This window comes from Besnoitia besnoiti, assembly GCF_002563875.1.
Source record: "Besnoitia besnoiti strain Bb-Ger1 chromosome Unknown contig00007, whole genome shotgun sequence".
NCBI lineage: Eukaryota > Apicomplexa > Conoidasida > Eucoccidiorida > Sarcocystidae > Besnoitia > Besnoitia besnoiti.
This window is the reverse complement of record NW_021703915.1, coordinates 1702170-1720216: the sequence shown is the minus strand read 5'-3', so window position 1 is coordinate 1720216 and position 18047 is coordinate 1702170. Positions and strand designations below refer to the sequence as shown.

The 18047-nt window shown below is 57.6% G+C and overlaps 2 protein-coding genes across 2 annotated transcripts; both read left to right on the top strand.

The window, feature by feature from the left end:
- Window positions 1-3756: 3756 nt before the first annotated feature.
- Window positions 3757-9876, top strand: BESB_072710 (uncharacterized protein; the record flags this gene model as incomplete). The annotated part of the gene is made up of 2 exons (XM_029365644.1): window positions 3757-8653; window positions 8996-9876. The coding sequence occupies 2 exons, from the start codon at window positions 3757-3759 to the stop codon at window positions 9874-9876; spliced, it is 5778 nt and encodes a 1925-aa protein (XP_029218128.1).
- Window positions 9877-12115: 2239 nt separating this feature from the next.
- Window positions 12116-16081, top strand: BESB_072700 (putative DnaJ family chaperone; the record flags this gene model as incomplete). Its single annotated transcript, XM_029365643.1, has 9 exons — window positions 12116-12248; window positions 13184-13271; window positions 13503-13833; window positions 14110-14215; window positions 14436-14581; window positions 14692-14817; window positions 15109-15196; window positions 15525-15628; window positions 15920-16081. The coding sequence occupies 9 exons, from the start codon at window positions 12116-12118 to the stop codon at window positions 16079-16081; spliced, it is 1284 nt and encodes a 427-aa protein (XP_029218127.1).
- Window positions 16082-18047: the final 1966 nt, after the last annotated feature.

Below are 18047 nucleotides of genomic sequence, written 5' to 3'. Positions count from 1 at the left end.
CCAAGCAGAGCGGACTGCGCAGCAGGTACAGGGAACGAAGGGAGAAGGCGCCTCAGCGCGCGTGAACCGCCAGACAAGTCGAGGTAGCAGAGCTCGACAGCAGCGACTCTTCACCATGCTCTGAGTGACGGAGAGGCATCAGACGTAGAGCGATGCACGCTCCGCGGCAAGCAGGTCGGGGCACCGGGATAGTGGAGCACGGTCCTGCTTCGCCGACACGAGTCAGAGGCCACCGCAGCCGATTCGGAGGCGCAAAAACGCGGTCAGACAAGAGCCCCTTAGAGGGAGCGGAAGGCGCAGAAGGTAACACGCGCGAGCCAGCTGGTACGAAGCGAGAGACGAAGAGACAAGGAAAAGCGGCAAGGGACCGAGGGTTGGAGCCCAGTGACAACGCGAGAGAGAGAAAAGAGGACAAAAGACAGCGGCATGACCCGGAGCGAGAGAGAGGCAGAAGACAGAGAAGAGGGCCAAACAAGCGACGGGGCAGAGGCGCACTCCGCCTGCCAGGTCCTTCGTTCGGAAGTCTACATTGTCTTCGGCGGCGATAAGGGAAGCGATAGCGATGCAGCCGCAGAGAGGCGATACGCAAACAGCTATGGTAGCGTAAAGAGCGGCAGACTAGAGCGGGTGAAGCGTCGCTATTCAGCCGCAAAAGAGTGCTTCTCGGCCGGTGAAGCCACCGACCGTTCATGAGAGCCCGGGCTGCGGCCCTGACGACAACCGCATGCAACAGCCTCCAGGTAAAGCGCGGCTCTGAGAGGGAGAGGTCGACGGGCAAAGGGCGGATAGAGAATGGCGAAGAGACGCAGAGAGCTAGGAAGAAAAGTGAACGAAACACGTGAAGGCGGCGGCGGGAGGCACGGGACAAGAGAAGAACGGTTGGCAGGCGTCGAGCATGCGAAACTATCTGTCGGCCTCATGCGCTACCGACGGCGAGAACGGGAAGCAAAAATGTAGAAAACTCGAAGCGTCCCCTCATGCAGAAAATGTATCGAGACTACAGATACTGCAACGCGTACAGATTGCAAAATTGTATGTAGTGGTGATGCGTGTGTGCGGCGTTTTGCGTTTAAAACGAGAATTAGTCCACGGCTAATATTGGTGTCGCTGTCCGAGCTGCATGCGCGGCTAGCTGCGGGAGGTTAGTATCACAGTAGCAGCGGAGCGTCGCAGTGAACAAAGAGCACTCTGTACAGAATCTGGTTCCGATGTCTGCAGGCAATGGTAATCATATTGCTGGAAACGGGTGACATGCCAACCGCTGCATATAGATAGCTCGTCTACAAATGTGTGTGCCTGTGCGAAAACGCCAGGCGGGGGCATGCCTCGCGACCTGGGCTTTCGCATTCTCCTGGTATCGTACGCACACAGAAGCTCATTCCCGACTATCGCCGACTTCGTCAGCGTTAACGCGCAGCTCGGTTGCGATAGAGCACCTGAATCTCAACACCGGCGGGGGGGGGGGGGGGGGGGGGGGGGGGGGGGGGGAAGTTCCAGCGCCTCGATTCTGGTTACTCACTCAGCTGTAACTCTAGTGCCCATAGGCGGTTACGCTCCCCAGCGTCGCCGTGAAGTTAAGCGTTGTGTGGGCTCTCTGATAGTCAACAAAGATAAAATGTAGAAAAATCCGGAAAGACTTTCGGCTCGTAGACGGATCCTTGCTTTACGATTTTACAGTAGCCTCTGTGCCCGCGTGGCAGCTGGGGGCAAGTCTCTCCCACGGAAACAATCGCTCCGGGCAATGGCGCACCTCTCCGTCACTGGAGACGGACTCCCACGGGGACGCAGCAAACCTAGAATAGTAAAACCCGAAAATGAGAAGAGCATTATCGGTTCAGATTTCTTGCAGCGTGGTCACCCGCGAGGGAGGCGGCGCGCTGAATTCCCGCTGCCCTCTTCGCGAGGGCGTCCAGGTTCCGAGCCTTCGCACGCCGGGTGCAGGAGCGGGTTCGCCGAGCGGCACGCGGTGTGGTACCGTGAACCGAAGACGGAGACAAGGCATCCGGGACACTCGGTGCGGATCGTGTGTGCTATGTTCCCTGGCGTGAAAACGCGCCAGAGTCGTGGTTTCTGTCGCCGTCGAGGCGAGAGCACGCCTCCTTACGGCGCGCGTTCTCTGCAGTTCTGTTGGTTTTTATTGCCACATTCGAATGCCTCCCCGTTCGCGGCTGTGTTTCGTCTGCCTCCTCGGATGTGTTTGAAAGGCTCTCTGCGTCAGTCCGTCTTCGTTGACGTACACGGTGGTCCTGATCTTCTCCCCGTCTAGGTGGGTTTACATGAGTTGCTCCGGGCACTGAGCTCCATTTCCGCGACCTGTTTCTGCTTTCTTCTGTCCGTCGGGTTTACTTGGTGTAGCTCCCTGGCTTGAGAACCGCCTTAGCTTGTCACGCGGATGTGCCCTTAGTTTTAGGCCCGCTTCTCCTCTCGCAGGCAACCCGGAGTGCAGAGGGAGCGTTCCCTGTGCAAACTCAAGTTTGCAGCAGCGTCTGATGGGCTCGCGCCAGTCGAAGTCCCGCCGGAACGCTTGCTTCGCGAAAAAGGCTGTAGCGGCTCCTGGGAGGCTGACAGAAATACTTATCTCAATTCAGAGTGACATAAAATAAAACCCCTGCGGGGAAGGCCTTGAGAGCTATTTACTCCCGTGCAAGAAGAAAATCAATACAAGAATACCGAGCGTCACGTGGCTCCGTATCACAGTCCAGTTGCGCAAATGATTGAAACTTTATCTGTTTATGAGTATATATATGTATATAAGAGAATACTCGAGATCCTGCTGAAGATATCTTAACATGTTCGTTGAATAAGGCGATATTTTGCAAAGTCGACTCACGTCCTCAAAGGGAACCTCCGAGATATGTCCTTGTACAGTCACTGGCTAGAGCTGGGGAGAGACTACCCTTCAAGTGCACGTAGAGCAGAGCGGGTGACTCTGCTTTGACCCGGCGGCGCGCGCAGAGCTGCGAAAGAAGAAGTGTGGCGTTACTGGAGAAGAGTCGCGAGTGGAGAGCGGCAGAGAGACAGCGCACTCTTAATTTACTGGATAAGCGTGCGTGCGGACTGAGGGCAGTGCAATGAGATGTGGTGGAGTTCAGTATTTGAGACACTGAGAAGGGCAAGCTTTCATCGTCGACGTCGTAGACTACTTGAGCAGAATTCCTCCCCCCTGCCCCCCAACACCCCACCCCGTCGCACAGACGTGTCCAGTGTTCCGCGTGACAAACCTGCACCTCAGTCCGATTTCGCCAGCCCTCTCCCTCTCTCGCGTCATGTTTGTCGTTTGTGTCCGGTGTCACGAAAACCGTGGGTGCCCCTTACAGCCTCAATAGTCAGCGGGTGGTTCCACAACTGCTGGCAAGCTTGAGGTGTCGGCTCGCGAAGGTGGGGGTGCGATTCGCCTCTGATCGGGCTCGATGCTCTATCTTTTGTCAACACACCAACGGACAGTATCAACTGGGTAATGTGCCGATTCTCTGCGGGGTTAGGCCGCTGTGGCTCCACCTCACTATCGTCGCCTGGTCGCTGCCTTGGTTTCAGTTTTTCTTCGCCGCTTTTTTTTTGTTTTTGTCCTCCTTTCGCTCCTATTAATCTTACCGTCCCTGTTGACCTTATCGCGCATCTCCGCTCGCACATTTCCTTCGTCTCATAGTCTTTGCTCTTTCATTCAGTCTGCTCGCACCACTTCCACTCACTCTCCGTCTCCCTTGGGTCGTGTCTCTTCGCCATCTACTTTACTACCTTGATTCGTCCAGCACCACGATGACGGCAGAGGTTAGGCCTCCACTGGCACTCGTTGAAGTGCAGCAGAAGCGCGAGGCCGCAGGCCCACAGACGACCTGGGTGAGTTCCTCTCCTCTTCCCGCCTTCTCTTCCCTCACCGGCACGCCCGTCACGCCGCTCCCCCCGTCGCGGCTGTTCGCTTCTTGTGCTCGACGTGCCGCCGCCACCCTGTGCCCGACCGCTTCCCTCCCGCCCTCGGATTCTGCTCTGTCTTCGTTCGCATCGCTGTCTGGTCCCGTTGTGCCGTCTGCCTCGCTTCGTTCCTCCTCGGCCTGTCCATTTTCTTCATCCGTGGAAGGCGCGCAAAGTCTCACTGCCCTCTCATCCCCTCCAGGCCACGGCACGCACCGGAAGAAACCTAGTCGGCACTCGCTGCTCCCCGCGGGAGAGAATTCCGGAGGTTTCTGCGACGACAACGAGCACGGAGATGACGTCCGGAGCGAAGGCGACTCTGGCAGATCGGACGGAACGGGAGAGGGAGGCTGCAGCGATGAAAAATTCGCCCGGCCACACCCGCAGAGTCGTGGACGAGGAGAGGGCTCGCTTCATACCTGCTTCCCCGAGCTTTATGAGAGCGCGCATGCCCTGTCTTTGGCGCCTCGCACAGCCACCGGAGGCTGCCATGGGAGTAGCAGCGCCGACACAGGAGATGTAGGGAGGATCTGTGGGGATGGGCTCACGAGGCCAGCGGACGCACAGCTGCATGGGACACGCAAGGACACACAAGCGGAAGACGCGAGAGGAAGCAACGAAGAGGCTAAGGACAATGGGCACGAGTGCCGCGAGTGTGAACCGCTCAGGGATGACGGAGACACATCGCGGGGAGGTGTCGCGGCAACGCAACGCCAGGCTGAAGCCAGAAAGAAAAGCCGAGGCAAACGAGAATGGGCCAGGGGCAGACCAGAAGAGCTTAAGCCGCAGGGGCAGTGTCGGGAAGATGACGGGGGTACAGACACCGACAGGCCTCAGGAAGAGAGGAAATGCGACCATGACGAGAGTCAAAGATACGCTGAAGGTGGCCGCACATTTGGCAAAGAACACATGCAAGCGGACGATATCCAGGAGCCAACAGAGACCGGAAGAAATATGGGTGCACAGGAACTGCCAGAGTGGCGTACTCCTTGCGAATGCTCCAGTTCAGGTGAGGAAGAGCCTTGGGGCGAGATGAACGAAACCACACAGGATACAAGAGATGAACGTGAAGGGCGCCTGGTGCCTCGCAGCAGTGATCCGACTGAAAGTGTAACGCAAGAATACCAGAACCGAGGGTCAAGGGGAGAAGGCATGAGGGAGGCCCCAGACGTCGCCGAGGGCAAGGAAATGTCCCGCGTCTGGAAACAGGGCACAGGCGCGGGCGCGGGCGACACGGAAGCCGATGCGCCTGTTTTCTGGTGCAACAGAGCTAGGCATGCTATGACGATACCGGGAGGAAGAGGCGTCCAGTTTTCGCTTGCCCGCGATAGCGCGAAAGCCGATGGCGTGATTGTCGCGGCACTCGGAAGCGAACTCGCAAGTGCCGATGCAGCAGCCTGCCCTGGCGAAGACTCTGAGAACACAGGAGGCGAAAGAACCGTCACAGGACGTAGTAGACGAGATCAAAAGGACAGTGGGGATGGCCGTGGGAGTGGCAGTCTCCTCAGGGTGGCTGGTCACCCAGGTTCTGAAGACGCCAAACCAACTGATCAAACTAACGCGACGCTCCTCTCTACGACCGGCATCCATTTGCAGTTTCCGTGGGCCTTGTTCCGCAAGCGGAAACCTGGAGAAGCCAGTGCAGGTTGCCCTGCCGTTCCCTCTATGCATGCTCGCCCGCCGTCAATTGCGCGCCTACAGCTAGAAACGCAGCCATGTTGTTCGCATTTGACGGCGTCGCGTCCTTCTCCGCCAGCTTCGTCGTCTCGCGCTTCACCGGTCGATTTGCGTTTTCCTGCTCGGCTTGCTCCTCGCGGCGTTCCATTTCGCATTCATCACTTCGCTCCCCCTTCTCTCTCGTGTGCGGCGTCTCCCGTTTGCCATCGAAGCCCTCGTCCCTGCTCGATGTTTGGCTTGCCTGTTGTAGCGTCCGCATCGGTTTCCGCGTGTGCCCCCTCGTCCCCGGCTGTGCTGCGTGCGCAGTCACCTCCTTCGTCCCTTCTGGCTTTTCCTGCGTCTGAGTGTCCTTCCGTGTTTTCTTCGCGTGCTGAGCCACCGGCCGTACCACCTCGGTGTCCCCGGTCACTGTCGCCTGTGGCTAGCCCACGGCGACCGTGCCTCCCTGGATCTTCTTGTTCGCCTAAGCATTCAGCGAGCCCTGCGCCGTGTGTGCTGTATTCGGCGCCGTTTTGGAAGCTTCCCTCTGCACTCGCCGGATTCTTGTCGTCGGTTGTTGTTGATTCTGGTTCACCATTTGCGGAGGCTCTCCCCGTCCTCCTCGCTTGCTACTCGTCGCCTCGCTTTCCGCCCTTCGCATACCCGCGGGCGTTTGCTTCGCCGGTCCCTACGAGGCCCCTGCCTCGAGAACGGGATCAGCCTTCTCTGACCGGGCTCCGACAGTCGCTCCGGTGGTTGCATCGCCTGCTGCAGAAGGGGCCTTCAAAGCTTGTCGTTCGTGGTAGTCGCTTACGCCCTCCTTCGTCTGCGGGCGCCAGTTTGTCTCCGGGTTCCCGGAGACCAGCGAAAAGAGCCCAACGATCAGCGGAAGCTTCTATCCTTTTGTTGAAACAAGGCTTGCCGAGGCCTGCCTCTTCATGGGCATGCACTGCTACTTCGTCAGCACTGCACGCGGATGCTGGTCGCAGTGGGGAAGGACAGCCGAGTAGCGTCGCCTCAGGCAGAGTCCGGAGGTATGAAAATGGCATGGACTTTTTTTCTTTCGCGTCCGTGCTCGTCTCTTCTGGCGTGACTTCTTTATCGTGCTCCTCGAAACGCCGTAGGAGTTGCAGCGAGCGTGAAGCAATTCTCGCTTTGGGAGAGCTTTCTCAGTTGTCCTCCGTGGCGTCGCGTAGACCCGTCCTCTCTCCAGACTTCCCCCTGCATGCTCGGGCCGCGTGTCTGCTGCACCTACGCACAGGGGTTCAGCAAGAGTCGGAGGAGAGAGACTGGAGAGAAAAGACGACCGCAGAAGAACACGCGGAGAAGCAGAGCAAAAGAAGACGCCAAGAGACTGCTCAAGGCGAAGAGCGAGGACTCACCGAGAAATGCAGGATCTCGGCGGAACTCGACGATGAACACTCCCTGAGACAGGAGACACGGCGCACGCCGAGTGTAGACGCGGCCAGACACGAAAGTCTAGGGACAGCGGACGACGATGCAGAGTCAAGTGGTGAAGCCTACGGCGCTGTCGAGAAAGCGGCCGCTTGCTCTGGTCGAGGTGTGTGCGCACCGTCGCAGGGAGATACGGGCCGCACTGGGTCGCCACCTGGCGCCCAGCGAGACGCCGTGGAAACGCACCCCGCTGAGGGCCCTTCGGAGGCGAACCAACACGACGCCACAGAACCTCTATACTGTACAGGGCGCGACGCCACAGGGGGAAGCTTACTTGAGGCTCCTGAGGACAGCGAGAGCAGATATCCTCATGAAAATGAAGCAGTAGCAGAGACCGAAGGCTTCTTGCCTGTCCCACCGAGGGCCGTCGGCGAAGAGGAAAAGGCTGGGTCTGAGGAAAATGTAGAACGGCGAAAAAGCTGGGCTGGGCAACGTCTACCGGAGATGGCTCCAGATGAAAGAACCGCTATCGGGTCGATTCATGCGCTGCTGTCACTGGCCATCCGCGCTCCAGCTGGTCGCACCGAATACCTTCGCCCCGCTGCGCTGAATATGTCAGCCGCCTCCATCGATGGCGGTTCAGGCGAGCAGCTTGTCCCCAAGGCGCGTCAGGAGATGAGAGGAGTGCGCGGTGAGGGAGAGAATGGCGACGAACAAGGCGAGGAACAAAGTGATGGAACCGGCACGGAAGAAGATATCATATTCTCAGTTGTCGGCGAAGAGGAGCTTCTGCAAGAAGAAGCATCCCTGCCTCTTCGTCTTCCTCTCTACCTCTACGTCTCGTACTCTCTCCCTGTGTGGCGGCTGCTTCCGCTGCACTCTTTAACTCGCCCAGGGGAGCACTCCTCTCGGCCTGTATCGTATTCGTCATCTTCCTCGTCTTCCTTTTCCTCGCTCTCTCGAACAAACTGTTCAAGCGCGCCTGCCGTACCAGATGGAGGAAGAGCTGGCGAGTGGCCCTACCCGGATGTGAGGGAATACGGAATATACCATGCAGTAGTTGAACTCGTCGAGGCGTGCAGCCTGCGGCGTCAGCAAGTGCGGCTGCTTGATTTTACCTCCGACTATAGTGCAGTGTTTAATGCAGCGAGAGAGGGAGAGCCAGGCTGCTTGCCGTCTCGCGAAACAGTTTTACTTTCTTCTCGGAGACGCGAATGTAGCAAGAGGGACCACTCTCGCGCAAGCGGCAGGGTGACAGACGAAGGGGAGGCGCAAGGAGGAGGGGCGAGCGGAACGGAATGGCGTCGCAACAGACTCAAGAGGCATACCGGCGAGGCAGGCGATCAGCAAGAGCCAGGCATTGCGTCGCCAATCTTCGAACCCGCACAGGCGACTAATCGAAGCGACCTGCAGATGTTCGACAGCGATGTCACAGACAGTGAAAGCGCGGACCGACGAGAGGATAAAAAAGCACCAGCGTCTGGTCCTGACGGAAATAAGGAAGACGACGTCTTTACCTCGCTGGCTGCTGCATTGGATGCAATCCAGAAGCGAGTCGAAGCCCTGGGCGGGCGCGTTGAAGGCGTCGCGGAGGCCTGGTGCTTCTGTGGATTCTGCGCACAGGCTCGTAAAGTAGAACGGCCAGGCGATCTTCCTCCCTCCCTGTCTCGGCTTCACCCATCTTCACTCGCTGGTACCATTTTCGGACTTGGCGCAGCAGATGAAACAAAGGCGGAGCGGCAGAGCCGGCGCGAATGGCTTCGACAATGTGACCGTTTTTCTCAGTCCGCGGGTCATGCGCACAGTCGGACCGCCAGGGTCCACCGGCTCACCGCGCCTCGTTTCCCTTCTTTGCAGTTCTCCAACCGCTGGTGCAAATCCTGGAGCCGAGCAGTTGCAGCCTGGCAAACATTTCGTCTCAACGCTTATTCGCTACCGCTGTACTCAGTCCTCCTCCAGGTGGCGCGATGTTCACGCACTTACTCCGTTTCTGAGGTTTACGAGCCCAGCAGAGCAATCCCTTGCTGTGACGCAGGAGCGCCACAACAGCCCATCGTTCGCGCCGAGGGTTGTGCGCCGCTTGTGACGGGGTCGACGGAACGTTCAGCTCTATCGCCGGCGTCCACCAGCACCCCCCCTCGACTACCTTCGTCAGCGTCGTTCTTTTTCGGGCGTTCGCCTTCTCAGCCATCGACGACTCAGTCTTCTTCCAAATCTGAGGATACAGTGTCTGCCGGCATGTGGCCTCCGGCTGTGGGACCATTTTTTCGAGCTCAAGGTGTGAAAGGGAGTATGCTGGCCGCAAACGTGTCTGCAACGGTGTCTGCAACGGGAGGCTCTGCGGGCATCCCGAGTTTGTGGGGTTCCGGCGAAACGACTCACGCAGAGTTGCTAACGAACCAGGAGAAGTACAGGGCGATGTCTGATAGGTTGCGCCATGCGAATCATGGACAAGAGCACCGAAAACGAAACACGGCCAACATGTTCATTTGGATCGCTGCTGCGAACGTTTTCCTTATGTCTGGACTACGTGACAAAAATGCGAAGGCTCTTCGGCATCTCTTCTGTCGTCAGAGCGTACAGATCATTTTCCCTCTGCACCTAGTGCGCCGCAAAAAGAGCGCACGCCTGGACGGAATGGAGACGCTGGCACGAACAGATGACGGATACGGACGGCTGCGCGGCCCCCGAAATACGTCCCTGGGAAGCGAAAACAAGACTGAGGAGAAAGTAAGTAAGCCGAGGCGCGTGAGTGAACGTGATGTGCACTCCGGTGAGCAAGGGCGTCTGGACGACGCCGCTGAACCTTACCACGTTCATCCGCGTCACGCTTTGTACCCTGCGTCGTACCTCATAGCTCAGCTGGAGACAGAGCACGGCGAGGCGAATGTAGAGAAAACGAGGATAAAGATGTGAAAGATATTGAATGCCCCTCGAAAGGATCGTGGGCTGGACCTCCAGAAGTGTATAGTGCATGCTTTTATAACGAGTCTGTGTAACTGTCCGCCCCCCTAACATACACGCCTGTCGCCTATGAAAGTCTTCCGCGGGTCAAGCCGCGATTTTGGATCTGTCGCAACGATTTCGGCACCATTCAGTGGGAAAGCGTGGCACACTGGATGGTGGTCGGATCTGTCGAGCCACTGTTGTGCAAACCCCTCCCTACGTGGGGGAACTTCAATATCATGTTGCATGAGTGACTGGCCACTGCGCGTACGGCAGTTCCTACAACATGTGCCGGCCGCTATATGCCGCGCCTTTCCTGACGATACATGAGGCTTCAGCGTCTTCCCGTGCACCAGTGAGTCGCAGCACAGCGATCACATTATTCTAGATGTTTGTTTTCACGGTTCAGGGGAGAGGGATAAGGTCCAGCTTCTTTTTGTTCCGAACTGGATTCGGTGTGCTGCTCCACTACTATGTCTCGGTTCCTCTCTGGTAAGCTTCGAAAAACTAGCCAACGGCAAATGTACTGAACTGGGATCGATGGAAAAAACTCGGATGGCATGTTTCATCTGCAGGCAAATGTACCATCTCTGCGGGCACAACAGGCGGCGAAGTTGCCGTGATAACCGTATTCGGGGCGTTCTCAGGTGACTCTTGAGATGAACAGTACGGGGAGCAATGCCACAAGTCCCCCTTTTCTTGCGATAAAGGCAGCTGACTTCACCGCAGCATGGTGAAATGAAGTGCGGTACGAACGTTAGCGGTTTGTCTGACGCCAGGGCCTGACCTTCGCGCGAGATAGCGCCGATCATGGCGGTTGACGCGGGAACTCTCAGACTGCAAACAGGTTTGGCGGCGGCTTGTCTCGCTACTCGGTTTTCCAGATCTCCCTTGTAAAGGTGCAACTGGAGATGTTGCCACAGAGCTTTAGGGATTACCCCGCCAAACGGGTGAATCCGACTACTTTCTCTGGGTAACAGCGGGAACATAACGACTGACTCCGATGTCATCTTGTTCGCAGTGCCTCCCAGGAAGGGGAACGGAGTGAGCTAATGATGGCGGCAGAGCTAGCACGGCCGCAGCGATAAGCATTCTGGAACCCTATGCAGCTGACTGTTCCACTTGCGACCGAAAGAACGGCATTGGTAGAGCCCAAGAGATTTCTCCTGTTGGCTGGCATCATGCTCTGCGGCCAGTCAAGCTACAAACGACAGACGGGGGCGAAAGTTGCGACTATCCCATAAAATATCAAGCTCCACTTCTGCTTGTGTAAACTATCCTGCTTCACGGGTGTGCTGACCGCAAAAGGGCTGTTTTGTTTGTTTTAGCGAAATGCTTCGGTGGAGAGGAGAAAGCGTTATCGGAAACGCAAGTTTGCTACTTTTTCCCCCTAGTCGAAAAGTCCCCTCTGAATCCATGGTCGACCCTCGGCTCCTTGTTTACTCCTCCTTGCTCGCAAATCCTCGAGCGTCTGTAATATAGGCTTTTCTCACGAAAGTGCACTATTCTTTAATGCGTAGAAAAACGTCGTTCCCCCATCCTTCCTCCCACTAAAGTGAAACCGAAGATCTGCTGCCTCACCCCCCCTCCCTCCCTCCCCCCTTCCCGCCCCTCCCTCCCTTGAGCGCTTACCTTTAATTGGCGCACTGTGGTCGACACAAACACGGGAAGCGAGGCAAAAATCCTTTTCGGGAGGACGGATAGGGATTTCTTTTCTTGTACGCTCGTCCTCTTGCACAGTGGATGAAAAAGGAGGCGCTTCTGCGTCCCACCTCCGTGGCCTGATCGTTTTCTGCTGGTTTCGCTGTACAACGGATTTTTGGTGTCCCACCCCTCGTCCGCTCGGAAAAAGCGGACACCATCAGTGCGTCCCACCCCTCTTCGTCTCCAATCTTTTCGTTGGTGTGTCCTTCGGGAGATCGTGTGGTTCTTACCCAGACGAATTTTTTCTCCTCGTCCCTCCTGCGTCGTCGTAGAGTTCAATAGGCCTCGACTTCGTGAATGTACCCTGAGCGAATTCCTCTGGGTCATCTCCTGTTTTTTTTGCGCCGTCCCGTCGCCGCCGTCGTTCTCTACTACTTCAGCAACCGAACTGTGCAGCTTCTCGCGGAGAGACATTTGAAGAGAGAATTCGTGACAAGCTGTCTCTCTCTTTTCTTCTGTCGGTGGCTGCGTTTGCCCCTTCGTTTTTCCCCGTGCTTTCATCAGGATGTATTTCAGCAGTTTCCCCTTCGGGGATGACATGCGGGGTGGACCGGGCCCTCGTCGGGCAGGAAGCAAAGAGAAAAACAACACTAAGTTCTACGAAATTCTGGAAGTTGACCGCAGCGCTTCAGTTGCTGGTACGTCTTAGGGGAAGGAATTATTTTTCGGGTTTCAGTCGTTTTGGTGCGCCTGAAGCACGGCCACCTCGGGAGCGGGGGAGGGGACGCGGGTAGGCACGCATCCGACACGCGACGATATGCGGTACCACTCGGCTGGAGCTGATTAGGGGGGGATACTTGCCATTTTTCGTGAAGCGTAAACCAGATGGCGTGAGCGTTTTGTCTCGACCGGCGCCCTTCGCCCTCCCGCCGTCCCCCCCCGCTTTTCGTGCGATTTAGTGGAGGCACGCCCGTGACAAACGCCAGCTGCTCCTATCTCGAGCTGCTAGTGCAGTCTCTGCGTACAGTCGCCGTGTGTCGTCTGGCTCGTGACCTGCCCTGATGCATCCATTTCGTAGATGCGATGCGTCGGCACCGAAGGCGGACGCCTCACGGGTTCGTTGTTCTTTACTGGGGGGGAGACCGCGAGGCGGGAAGGTCACGCACCCCTGAACCAAGTCGGCAGCACAGCGGATCGGGCACCCCGCGCTGTGCACAACTTCTCTCTCCTGCGTTTTGTCGGCTTTTGGCACCATCCGTACCAGATAACAGGGCGTGCATGTGTTTCCATGAGCCCGCCAGCAGCCGCCGGCCGGTTTTCGGGCGGCGACAGCGCCCGCGACATACCAGTTGTTATGAGCAAGCTCACGCGCGCGCCACAGGCGCTCGCTGCCGTAGCCGAAATTCGCACGTGCGCAGCCATCCCTCTTGCTTCAATGCGCGTCCAGACTGGCTGCCGTTTGCACCGCCGGTGCTGTGGACCGGTGTCTCACCTCCGACCGCTGGGAAGTCTCGTCTCCTTGTGAAGCCCCGGCCGTGTGGATCTCTTTGGGAGATGCTGGCGTGGCGGGGAGATGTGTTTCGGGTCTCACGTGTCTCGGGGGCTCGCCGATTTGTCCAATCCGTGTGTTCAGACATTAAGAAGAGTTACAGGAAGCTGGCCATCAAGCACCACCCAGACAAGGGAGGCGATCCCGAGAAGTTCAAGGAAATTTCGAGGGCGTAAGCTGATTTTGCGGAGTCTTCGGTCTCTGTGCAGTGTGCCGAATATGTGATGCAGCACTGGCGCGCGGATACCTCGTTTTGCGCTCTCCCTTTTTTACCACGGGGCGTCGCGGCTTCCCACCATCGGGCGGAGGGTCACCAACAGACGCATCGCCCGGTTTTGCCTCGCGTCTGGGCCGTGCTCGCGGCATCTTCTGCGCTCTGCGGGTGGCGCTTGTGTCTGTTCAGATATGAAGTCCTCTCGGATCCTGAGAAGCGCCGGATCTACGACGACCATGGCGAGGAAGGCCTGGAGGGCGGCGGCGCCGGGGCCGACCCCACAGACATCTTTGATCTTTTCTTCGGCGGCGGTCGCCGCGCGACTCGCCAGGCCTCCAAGAAGAAGGGAGAAGACATTGTCTCCGCCATGAAGGTTACTCTGGAACAGATGTACTCCGGAGCGACGAAACGCATGGCAATCAACAAGGATGTCCTCTGCAAGTCCTGCAACGGCGTCGGTGGACCCGCGGACGCTCTGACCACTTGCCGCGACTGCGACGGCCACGGAGTTAAAATTGTGGTAAGCCCGTCTTTAGAGCACACCATCATGTGCGTTGGACAAAAAAGAGGGGGGGGGGGGAAGGCAACGGAGCATTCTGGAGTCGAGTTGGGGCGTGCAGATGTATGCGAGGCTTCTGCGAGCCCTTTGTTCCTGAAGAACGAGCGCGACGCGACGCCAGAGATGTAGAGATTCCTGCGAATCCCGCTCGCGCGTTGGGCAGGATTGCGAAGACGACCGCTCGCGATGGCTGCGCTGATTCTTGTCCTTCGTGCGAGTCTTCTTCGTTCTCTACAGACGCGACAGATCGGCCCGATGATTCAGCAGACGCAGAGCGTCTGCCCAGCGTGCAAGGGAGCTGGCAAGATGATGGACCCGAGCAAGCGGTGCAAGTCCTGCACAGGTACGGCGCTCTGTGCGAAACGCAGCAGCAGGAGAGATTCACGCTAATCCGTGGGCCTTTTCGGATTTCCCTTTCACGGTTGCGTTCGCAAGGCAGTGGTGGGTTTTCCCTCGTCTGGCGTTTTGAGGCGGCGCATTTTCTGCGAGACGTTCAGGTTGTGCTAGCCTCCGGCATTTCGTCTCTAGCGTTGAAACGGTTGTCTGTTGTGCGGCATTCGCAGGCAAGGGTGTCGTGAAGGAGAGGAAGATCTTGGAGATCTATATCGAGAAGGGTGCGAAGAATCACCACAAAGTCATTTTCCACGGCGACGCCGACGAGCGGCCCAACGAGATTCCCGGGGACGTTATTTTCATTCTGGAGCAGCAGGTGAGAAGCTGGTTGGGTCAAGAAGCGAGGGAGAGGGTGTCATCCTGGGAAAATCCCCCGTCAGGAAGCTCCTCTTTATTCTACGATCTTCGCTTTTTTGTGTGGTACAGGAGCACGCTGTGTTCAAGCGCCGCGGCAACGACCTCTTCATGACGAAGAAAATATCTCTCCTCGAGTCCCTCTGCGGCTACAAGTTCGTTTTGACGCACCTCGATGGCCGTCAGCTCCTTATCCAGGTAAATGTGCAGTTGCTTCTCAACTGACACAGCTACTGCGTGGGCGTCTTCGTCTCCGTGCTCCTTCCCAAGGGAACATTCCCTCATTTCCTCGCTTGTCAAGTGAATCGAAGTCAAGTCATGGAACGTGGAGCTGGCGTCGTTTTTTCTTCGCTTCCCTGCTGGGGGGCCGATTGTGCGTCTTCCCCCCCCATTGGCCTAGTCTCCGTCGTCTTCTTTTCTCGACCCTGCTGTGCTTGTTCTTCCACGATGAAAGTCTAGCGCGAGCCGTCTGTGTTATTCTCTTGTCAGAGCCCGCCCGACACCGTCACGAAGCCTGAGGCTGTGCAAATCATCAAGGGCGAGGGTATGCCGCAGCAGAAGAACCCCTTCTTGAAGGGTGAGTGACCGGCGAGGTATTTGTGAGATTCGGCGCGGAATTCCAGAGGTTTAACATAACAGTGGAAATACGCGGATGCTTTCCCAGGTAGACCGAGCGAGGCAGACAGCTGGAGTGTGTTTCATGGCTCCAACAGGGTCTGCGGCGAGGGAGACGTTGCCGTGCCGGTAGTGGGCGAAGAGGCTGCTGCGAAACTCTTGTCCCTCCGAGCAGAGGAATGGAGGAGACGCAGTTGGTAGACGGCAAAGCGTCAAACTTGGCTTTCACTGTCTGAGTATGGTGATGGCCTTAACGCAGTGGAGCGGTTGCGTGCGTGGCGGGTCTTCAGGTGACCTGTTCATCGTCTTCGAGGTCGAGTTCCCCGAACACGTCAGCGAGGCAGACGCGAAGAAGCTCAGCCAGATTCTCCCCAAGCCGGCTGAAGCTGTCATGGTAAGCGACTCGAGTCTGGTCTATCGCGCCCCCGGGGGATGGCTCGTGCGCTGGGGAGGGTCGGGGGGCTGTCGAAGGGCGTGGCGGGGGGGAACGGAGATAGGTTGAGTGAGAATGTGTGCGTTGCCAGCGGGAGACGGGAGGATGTCTGGTGCAGGAACATCCCTCGAAGGCGAAACGGGGTGTGTCGGGCGCTGGGATGGAGACCAAGAAGGAAGCTCTTGGCCCTGCGCCTGCTTGCAGAGGTTTGGGGCGCAACATCGATTGGCTTGTGCATTTTGCCTGTTTCAGGTCAACGAAGACGACCCAAATGTCGAGATCCACATTGCGGAGCCGATCGACCCCGATGACCTCCGCACTCGCCAGCAGACGCAGCGAACCGGCGAGGCGTACGAGGAGGATGACGATGACGAGCACCCTGGCCAGCAACGTGTGCAGTGCCGGCAGCAGTAGAGGGAGAGAGGTAGAGGACTAGGAAGACGCGCGGCGAGCTGCTTCGCAGGGCAGCGCGGTTGCGCGAGGGGGGGGGGGGGGGCGAGAAGGAGATCAGGTAGGAAGCTGGGACACTGAAGGAGTCACAGGAATGAAGCGGAGACGATAATAGCGGCGGTGGGTCTTTGGCGTCGGGTGTCTGTGGAATGGAGCGCGATGTGCCCCTCCTCTCGGTGTCCTGTTCCTGGCTTTTGCGCGGCGGCTGTCGCTTGAGCTGTTCGCTCTTCCGGCGGAGAACAGGAGAGCCGCGGCAGCGGCGGGACAGAAGGTTCGGATGGATAATCTACCATGACCTGGCGAGAGCCAGCGGTCACTCTCGCGCTGTGGACGGAGGGAGCGGCAATCTTCGTCGTTGGCAAGAGAGACCGAGACACGGACGATATTTTCTTCGTGTTTCGCTGTGGGCAGAGGATCTTGGTGCAGCGTGTGTCGCAGCCTATGGTCTGTCGCGCACTCGAAGATGGGATTGGTGTGCGGGCATACGCCGCGTCGCGAGCGAAAACGCTAGCGCTGGTTGACGTATCTTCTCAATAATGCAGGCATCCTCTTCAGCTGTGCACGTCGCGGGGTCTCCAGAAAGAGCGGGGAGAAAAGGACCACGCAGGGAACTTCTCTTCCTTCTGGTCCCACGGAGGGGCGGATTGATTGCCAGAAACAGAGAGGGAGGAAGGGCGCACGCGGTACGGGGGCAAGAGGCCTCAAAGCATGCGCCAAGCGAGTTCTGTTTCACAACGAACGCTTCGTCAGTCCGGACGCGCGGACGTGGTTGCCACGCGTGGCAACCACGCCGGCCGGCGCTGTGCTTTGGGAAGCAGTCAGAAAGCGAAGCAAAGACTGGTGAGGGAGAAAGCGTAGACAGCGTCCCTCCCTTCGCGGCACTTTTTTCTGTCGGGCTCGTCGTGGAGCGTGACTGGCGGGAACGCGTCCATACTCTCTTTTTGGGGGGTCGACATGAGGGCACACGGACCTTCTGGCCTTAGAGACTGGTGGCCCTGCACGTCTTTTCTGTTCAAAGTTCGTTTTTATCGTGGGCGTCGTGCTCTCGTCTGCCTCGTTGTTACATGTTGGAGGTTTTCGACGTGGGCGTCCATTGTCTTTTCTCGTTCCTCACCTCGACTTTCCTTACTTGCACGCATACGCTCTGACTTTGTGTCCTGTCCCCTTGATCGGTTCTTGCATGCACTTCTCAGCACAAAGCAATCCGTGCACAGGCTTATCTTGGTGCTGCTCTCTTTCCTCGTGTTACGTTGGAAAGCGCGTCTGCTACGACGTAGCCAAGAACAAACTTACGTCTTCTACCTTGAATGAAAACATCAAGATGGTTTCTGCAACTCATGTGAATGGCACCGATGAACCACAGCCGCAGGCTGTGCGCATGCAGAAAAATGCAGTGCCCGGCTCACGTCGATCCGCCAGATCAGCAAAATCCGTTGGCCGACGTCGCCGGCATTCTGCTCACGAGCAAGCGTTCGTCTGGGCGGTGAGTGCCTCTTTCAACTGTTCATGCGACTCTAGCCTACAGGGAGGAGTGCGCAACGGGGGCGAGACGCCTCCATCAATGCCCAGCACACGACCTAAATCCACGATCTCGGTGCTGTCCGCGTGACGCTTACCGCGTGATCAAATTGGTTTCTCTCTTCGAAACACGAATGAAGGAGAAACCGCCGAGACGCGCGAACAACACGCTTTTCCGGATAGGCTACACTGGTCGGTCATCATTCTGCAGGCTCTTGCTTCAGGAACTGTCGACCAGAGGGCAGCCAGAGCCGCCTGCGCTTTGGCGTCATGCCATTTCGCTGCAGCTCTACCACGCTTTTCGGTAACCATGATTGCTATCGGCACAAACCGCTGTGTGAATCGCCCTAGCCAGAGGTGGCGACAGAACCTGCGAATATCGAGGTGTCTGCTCGCACTTCCTTTTGACGGG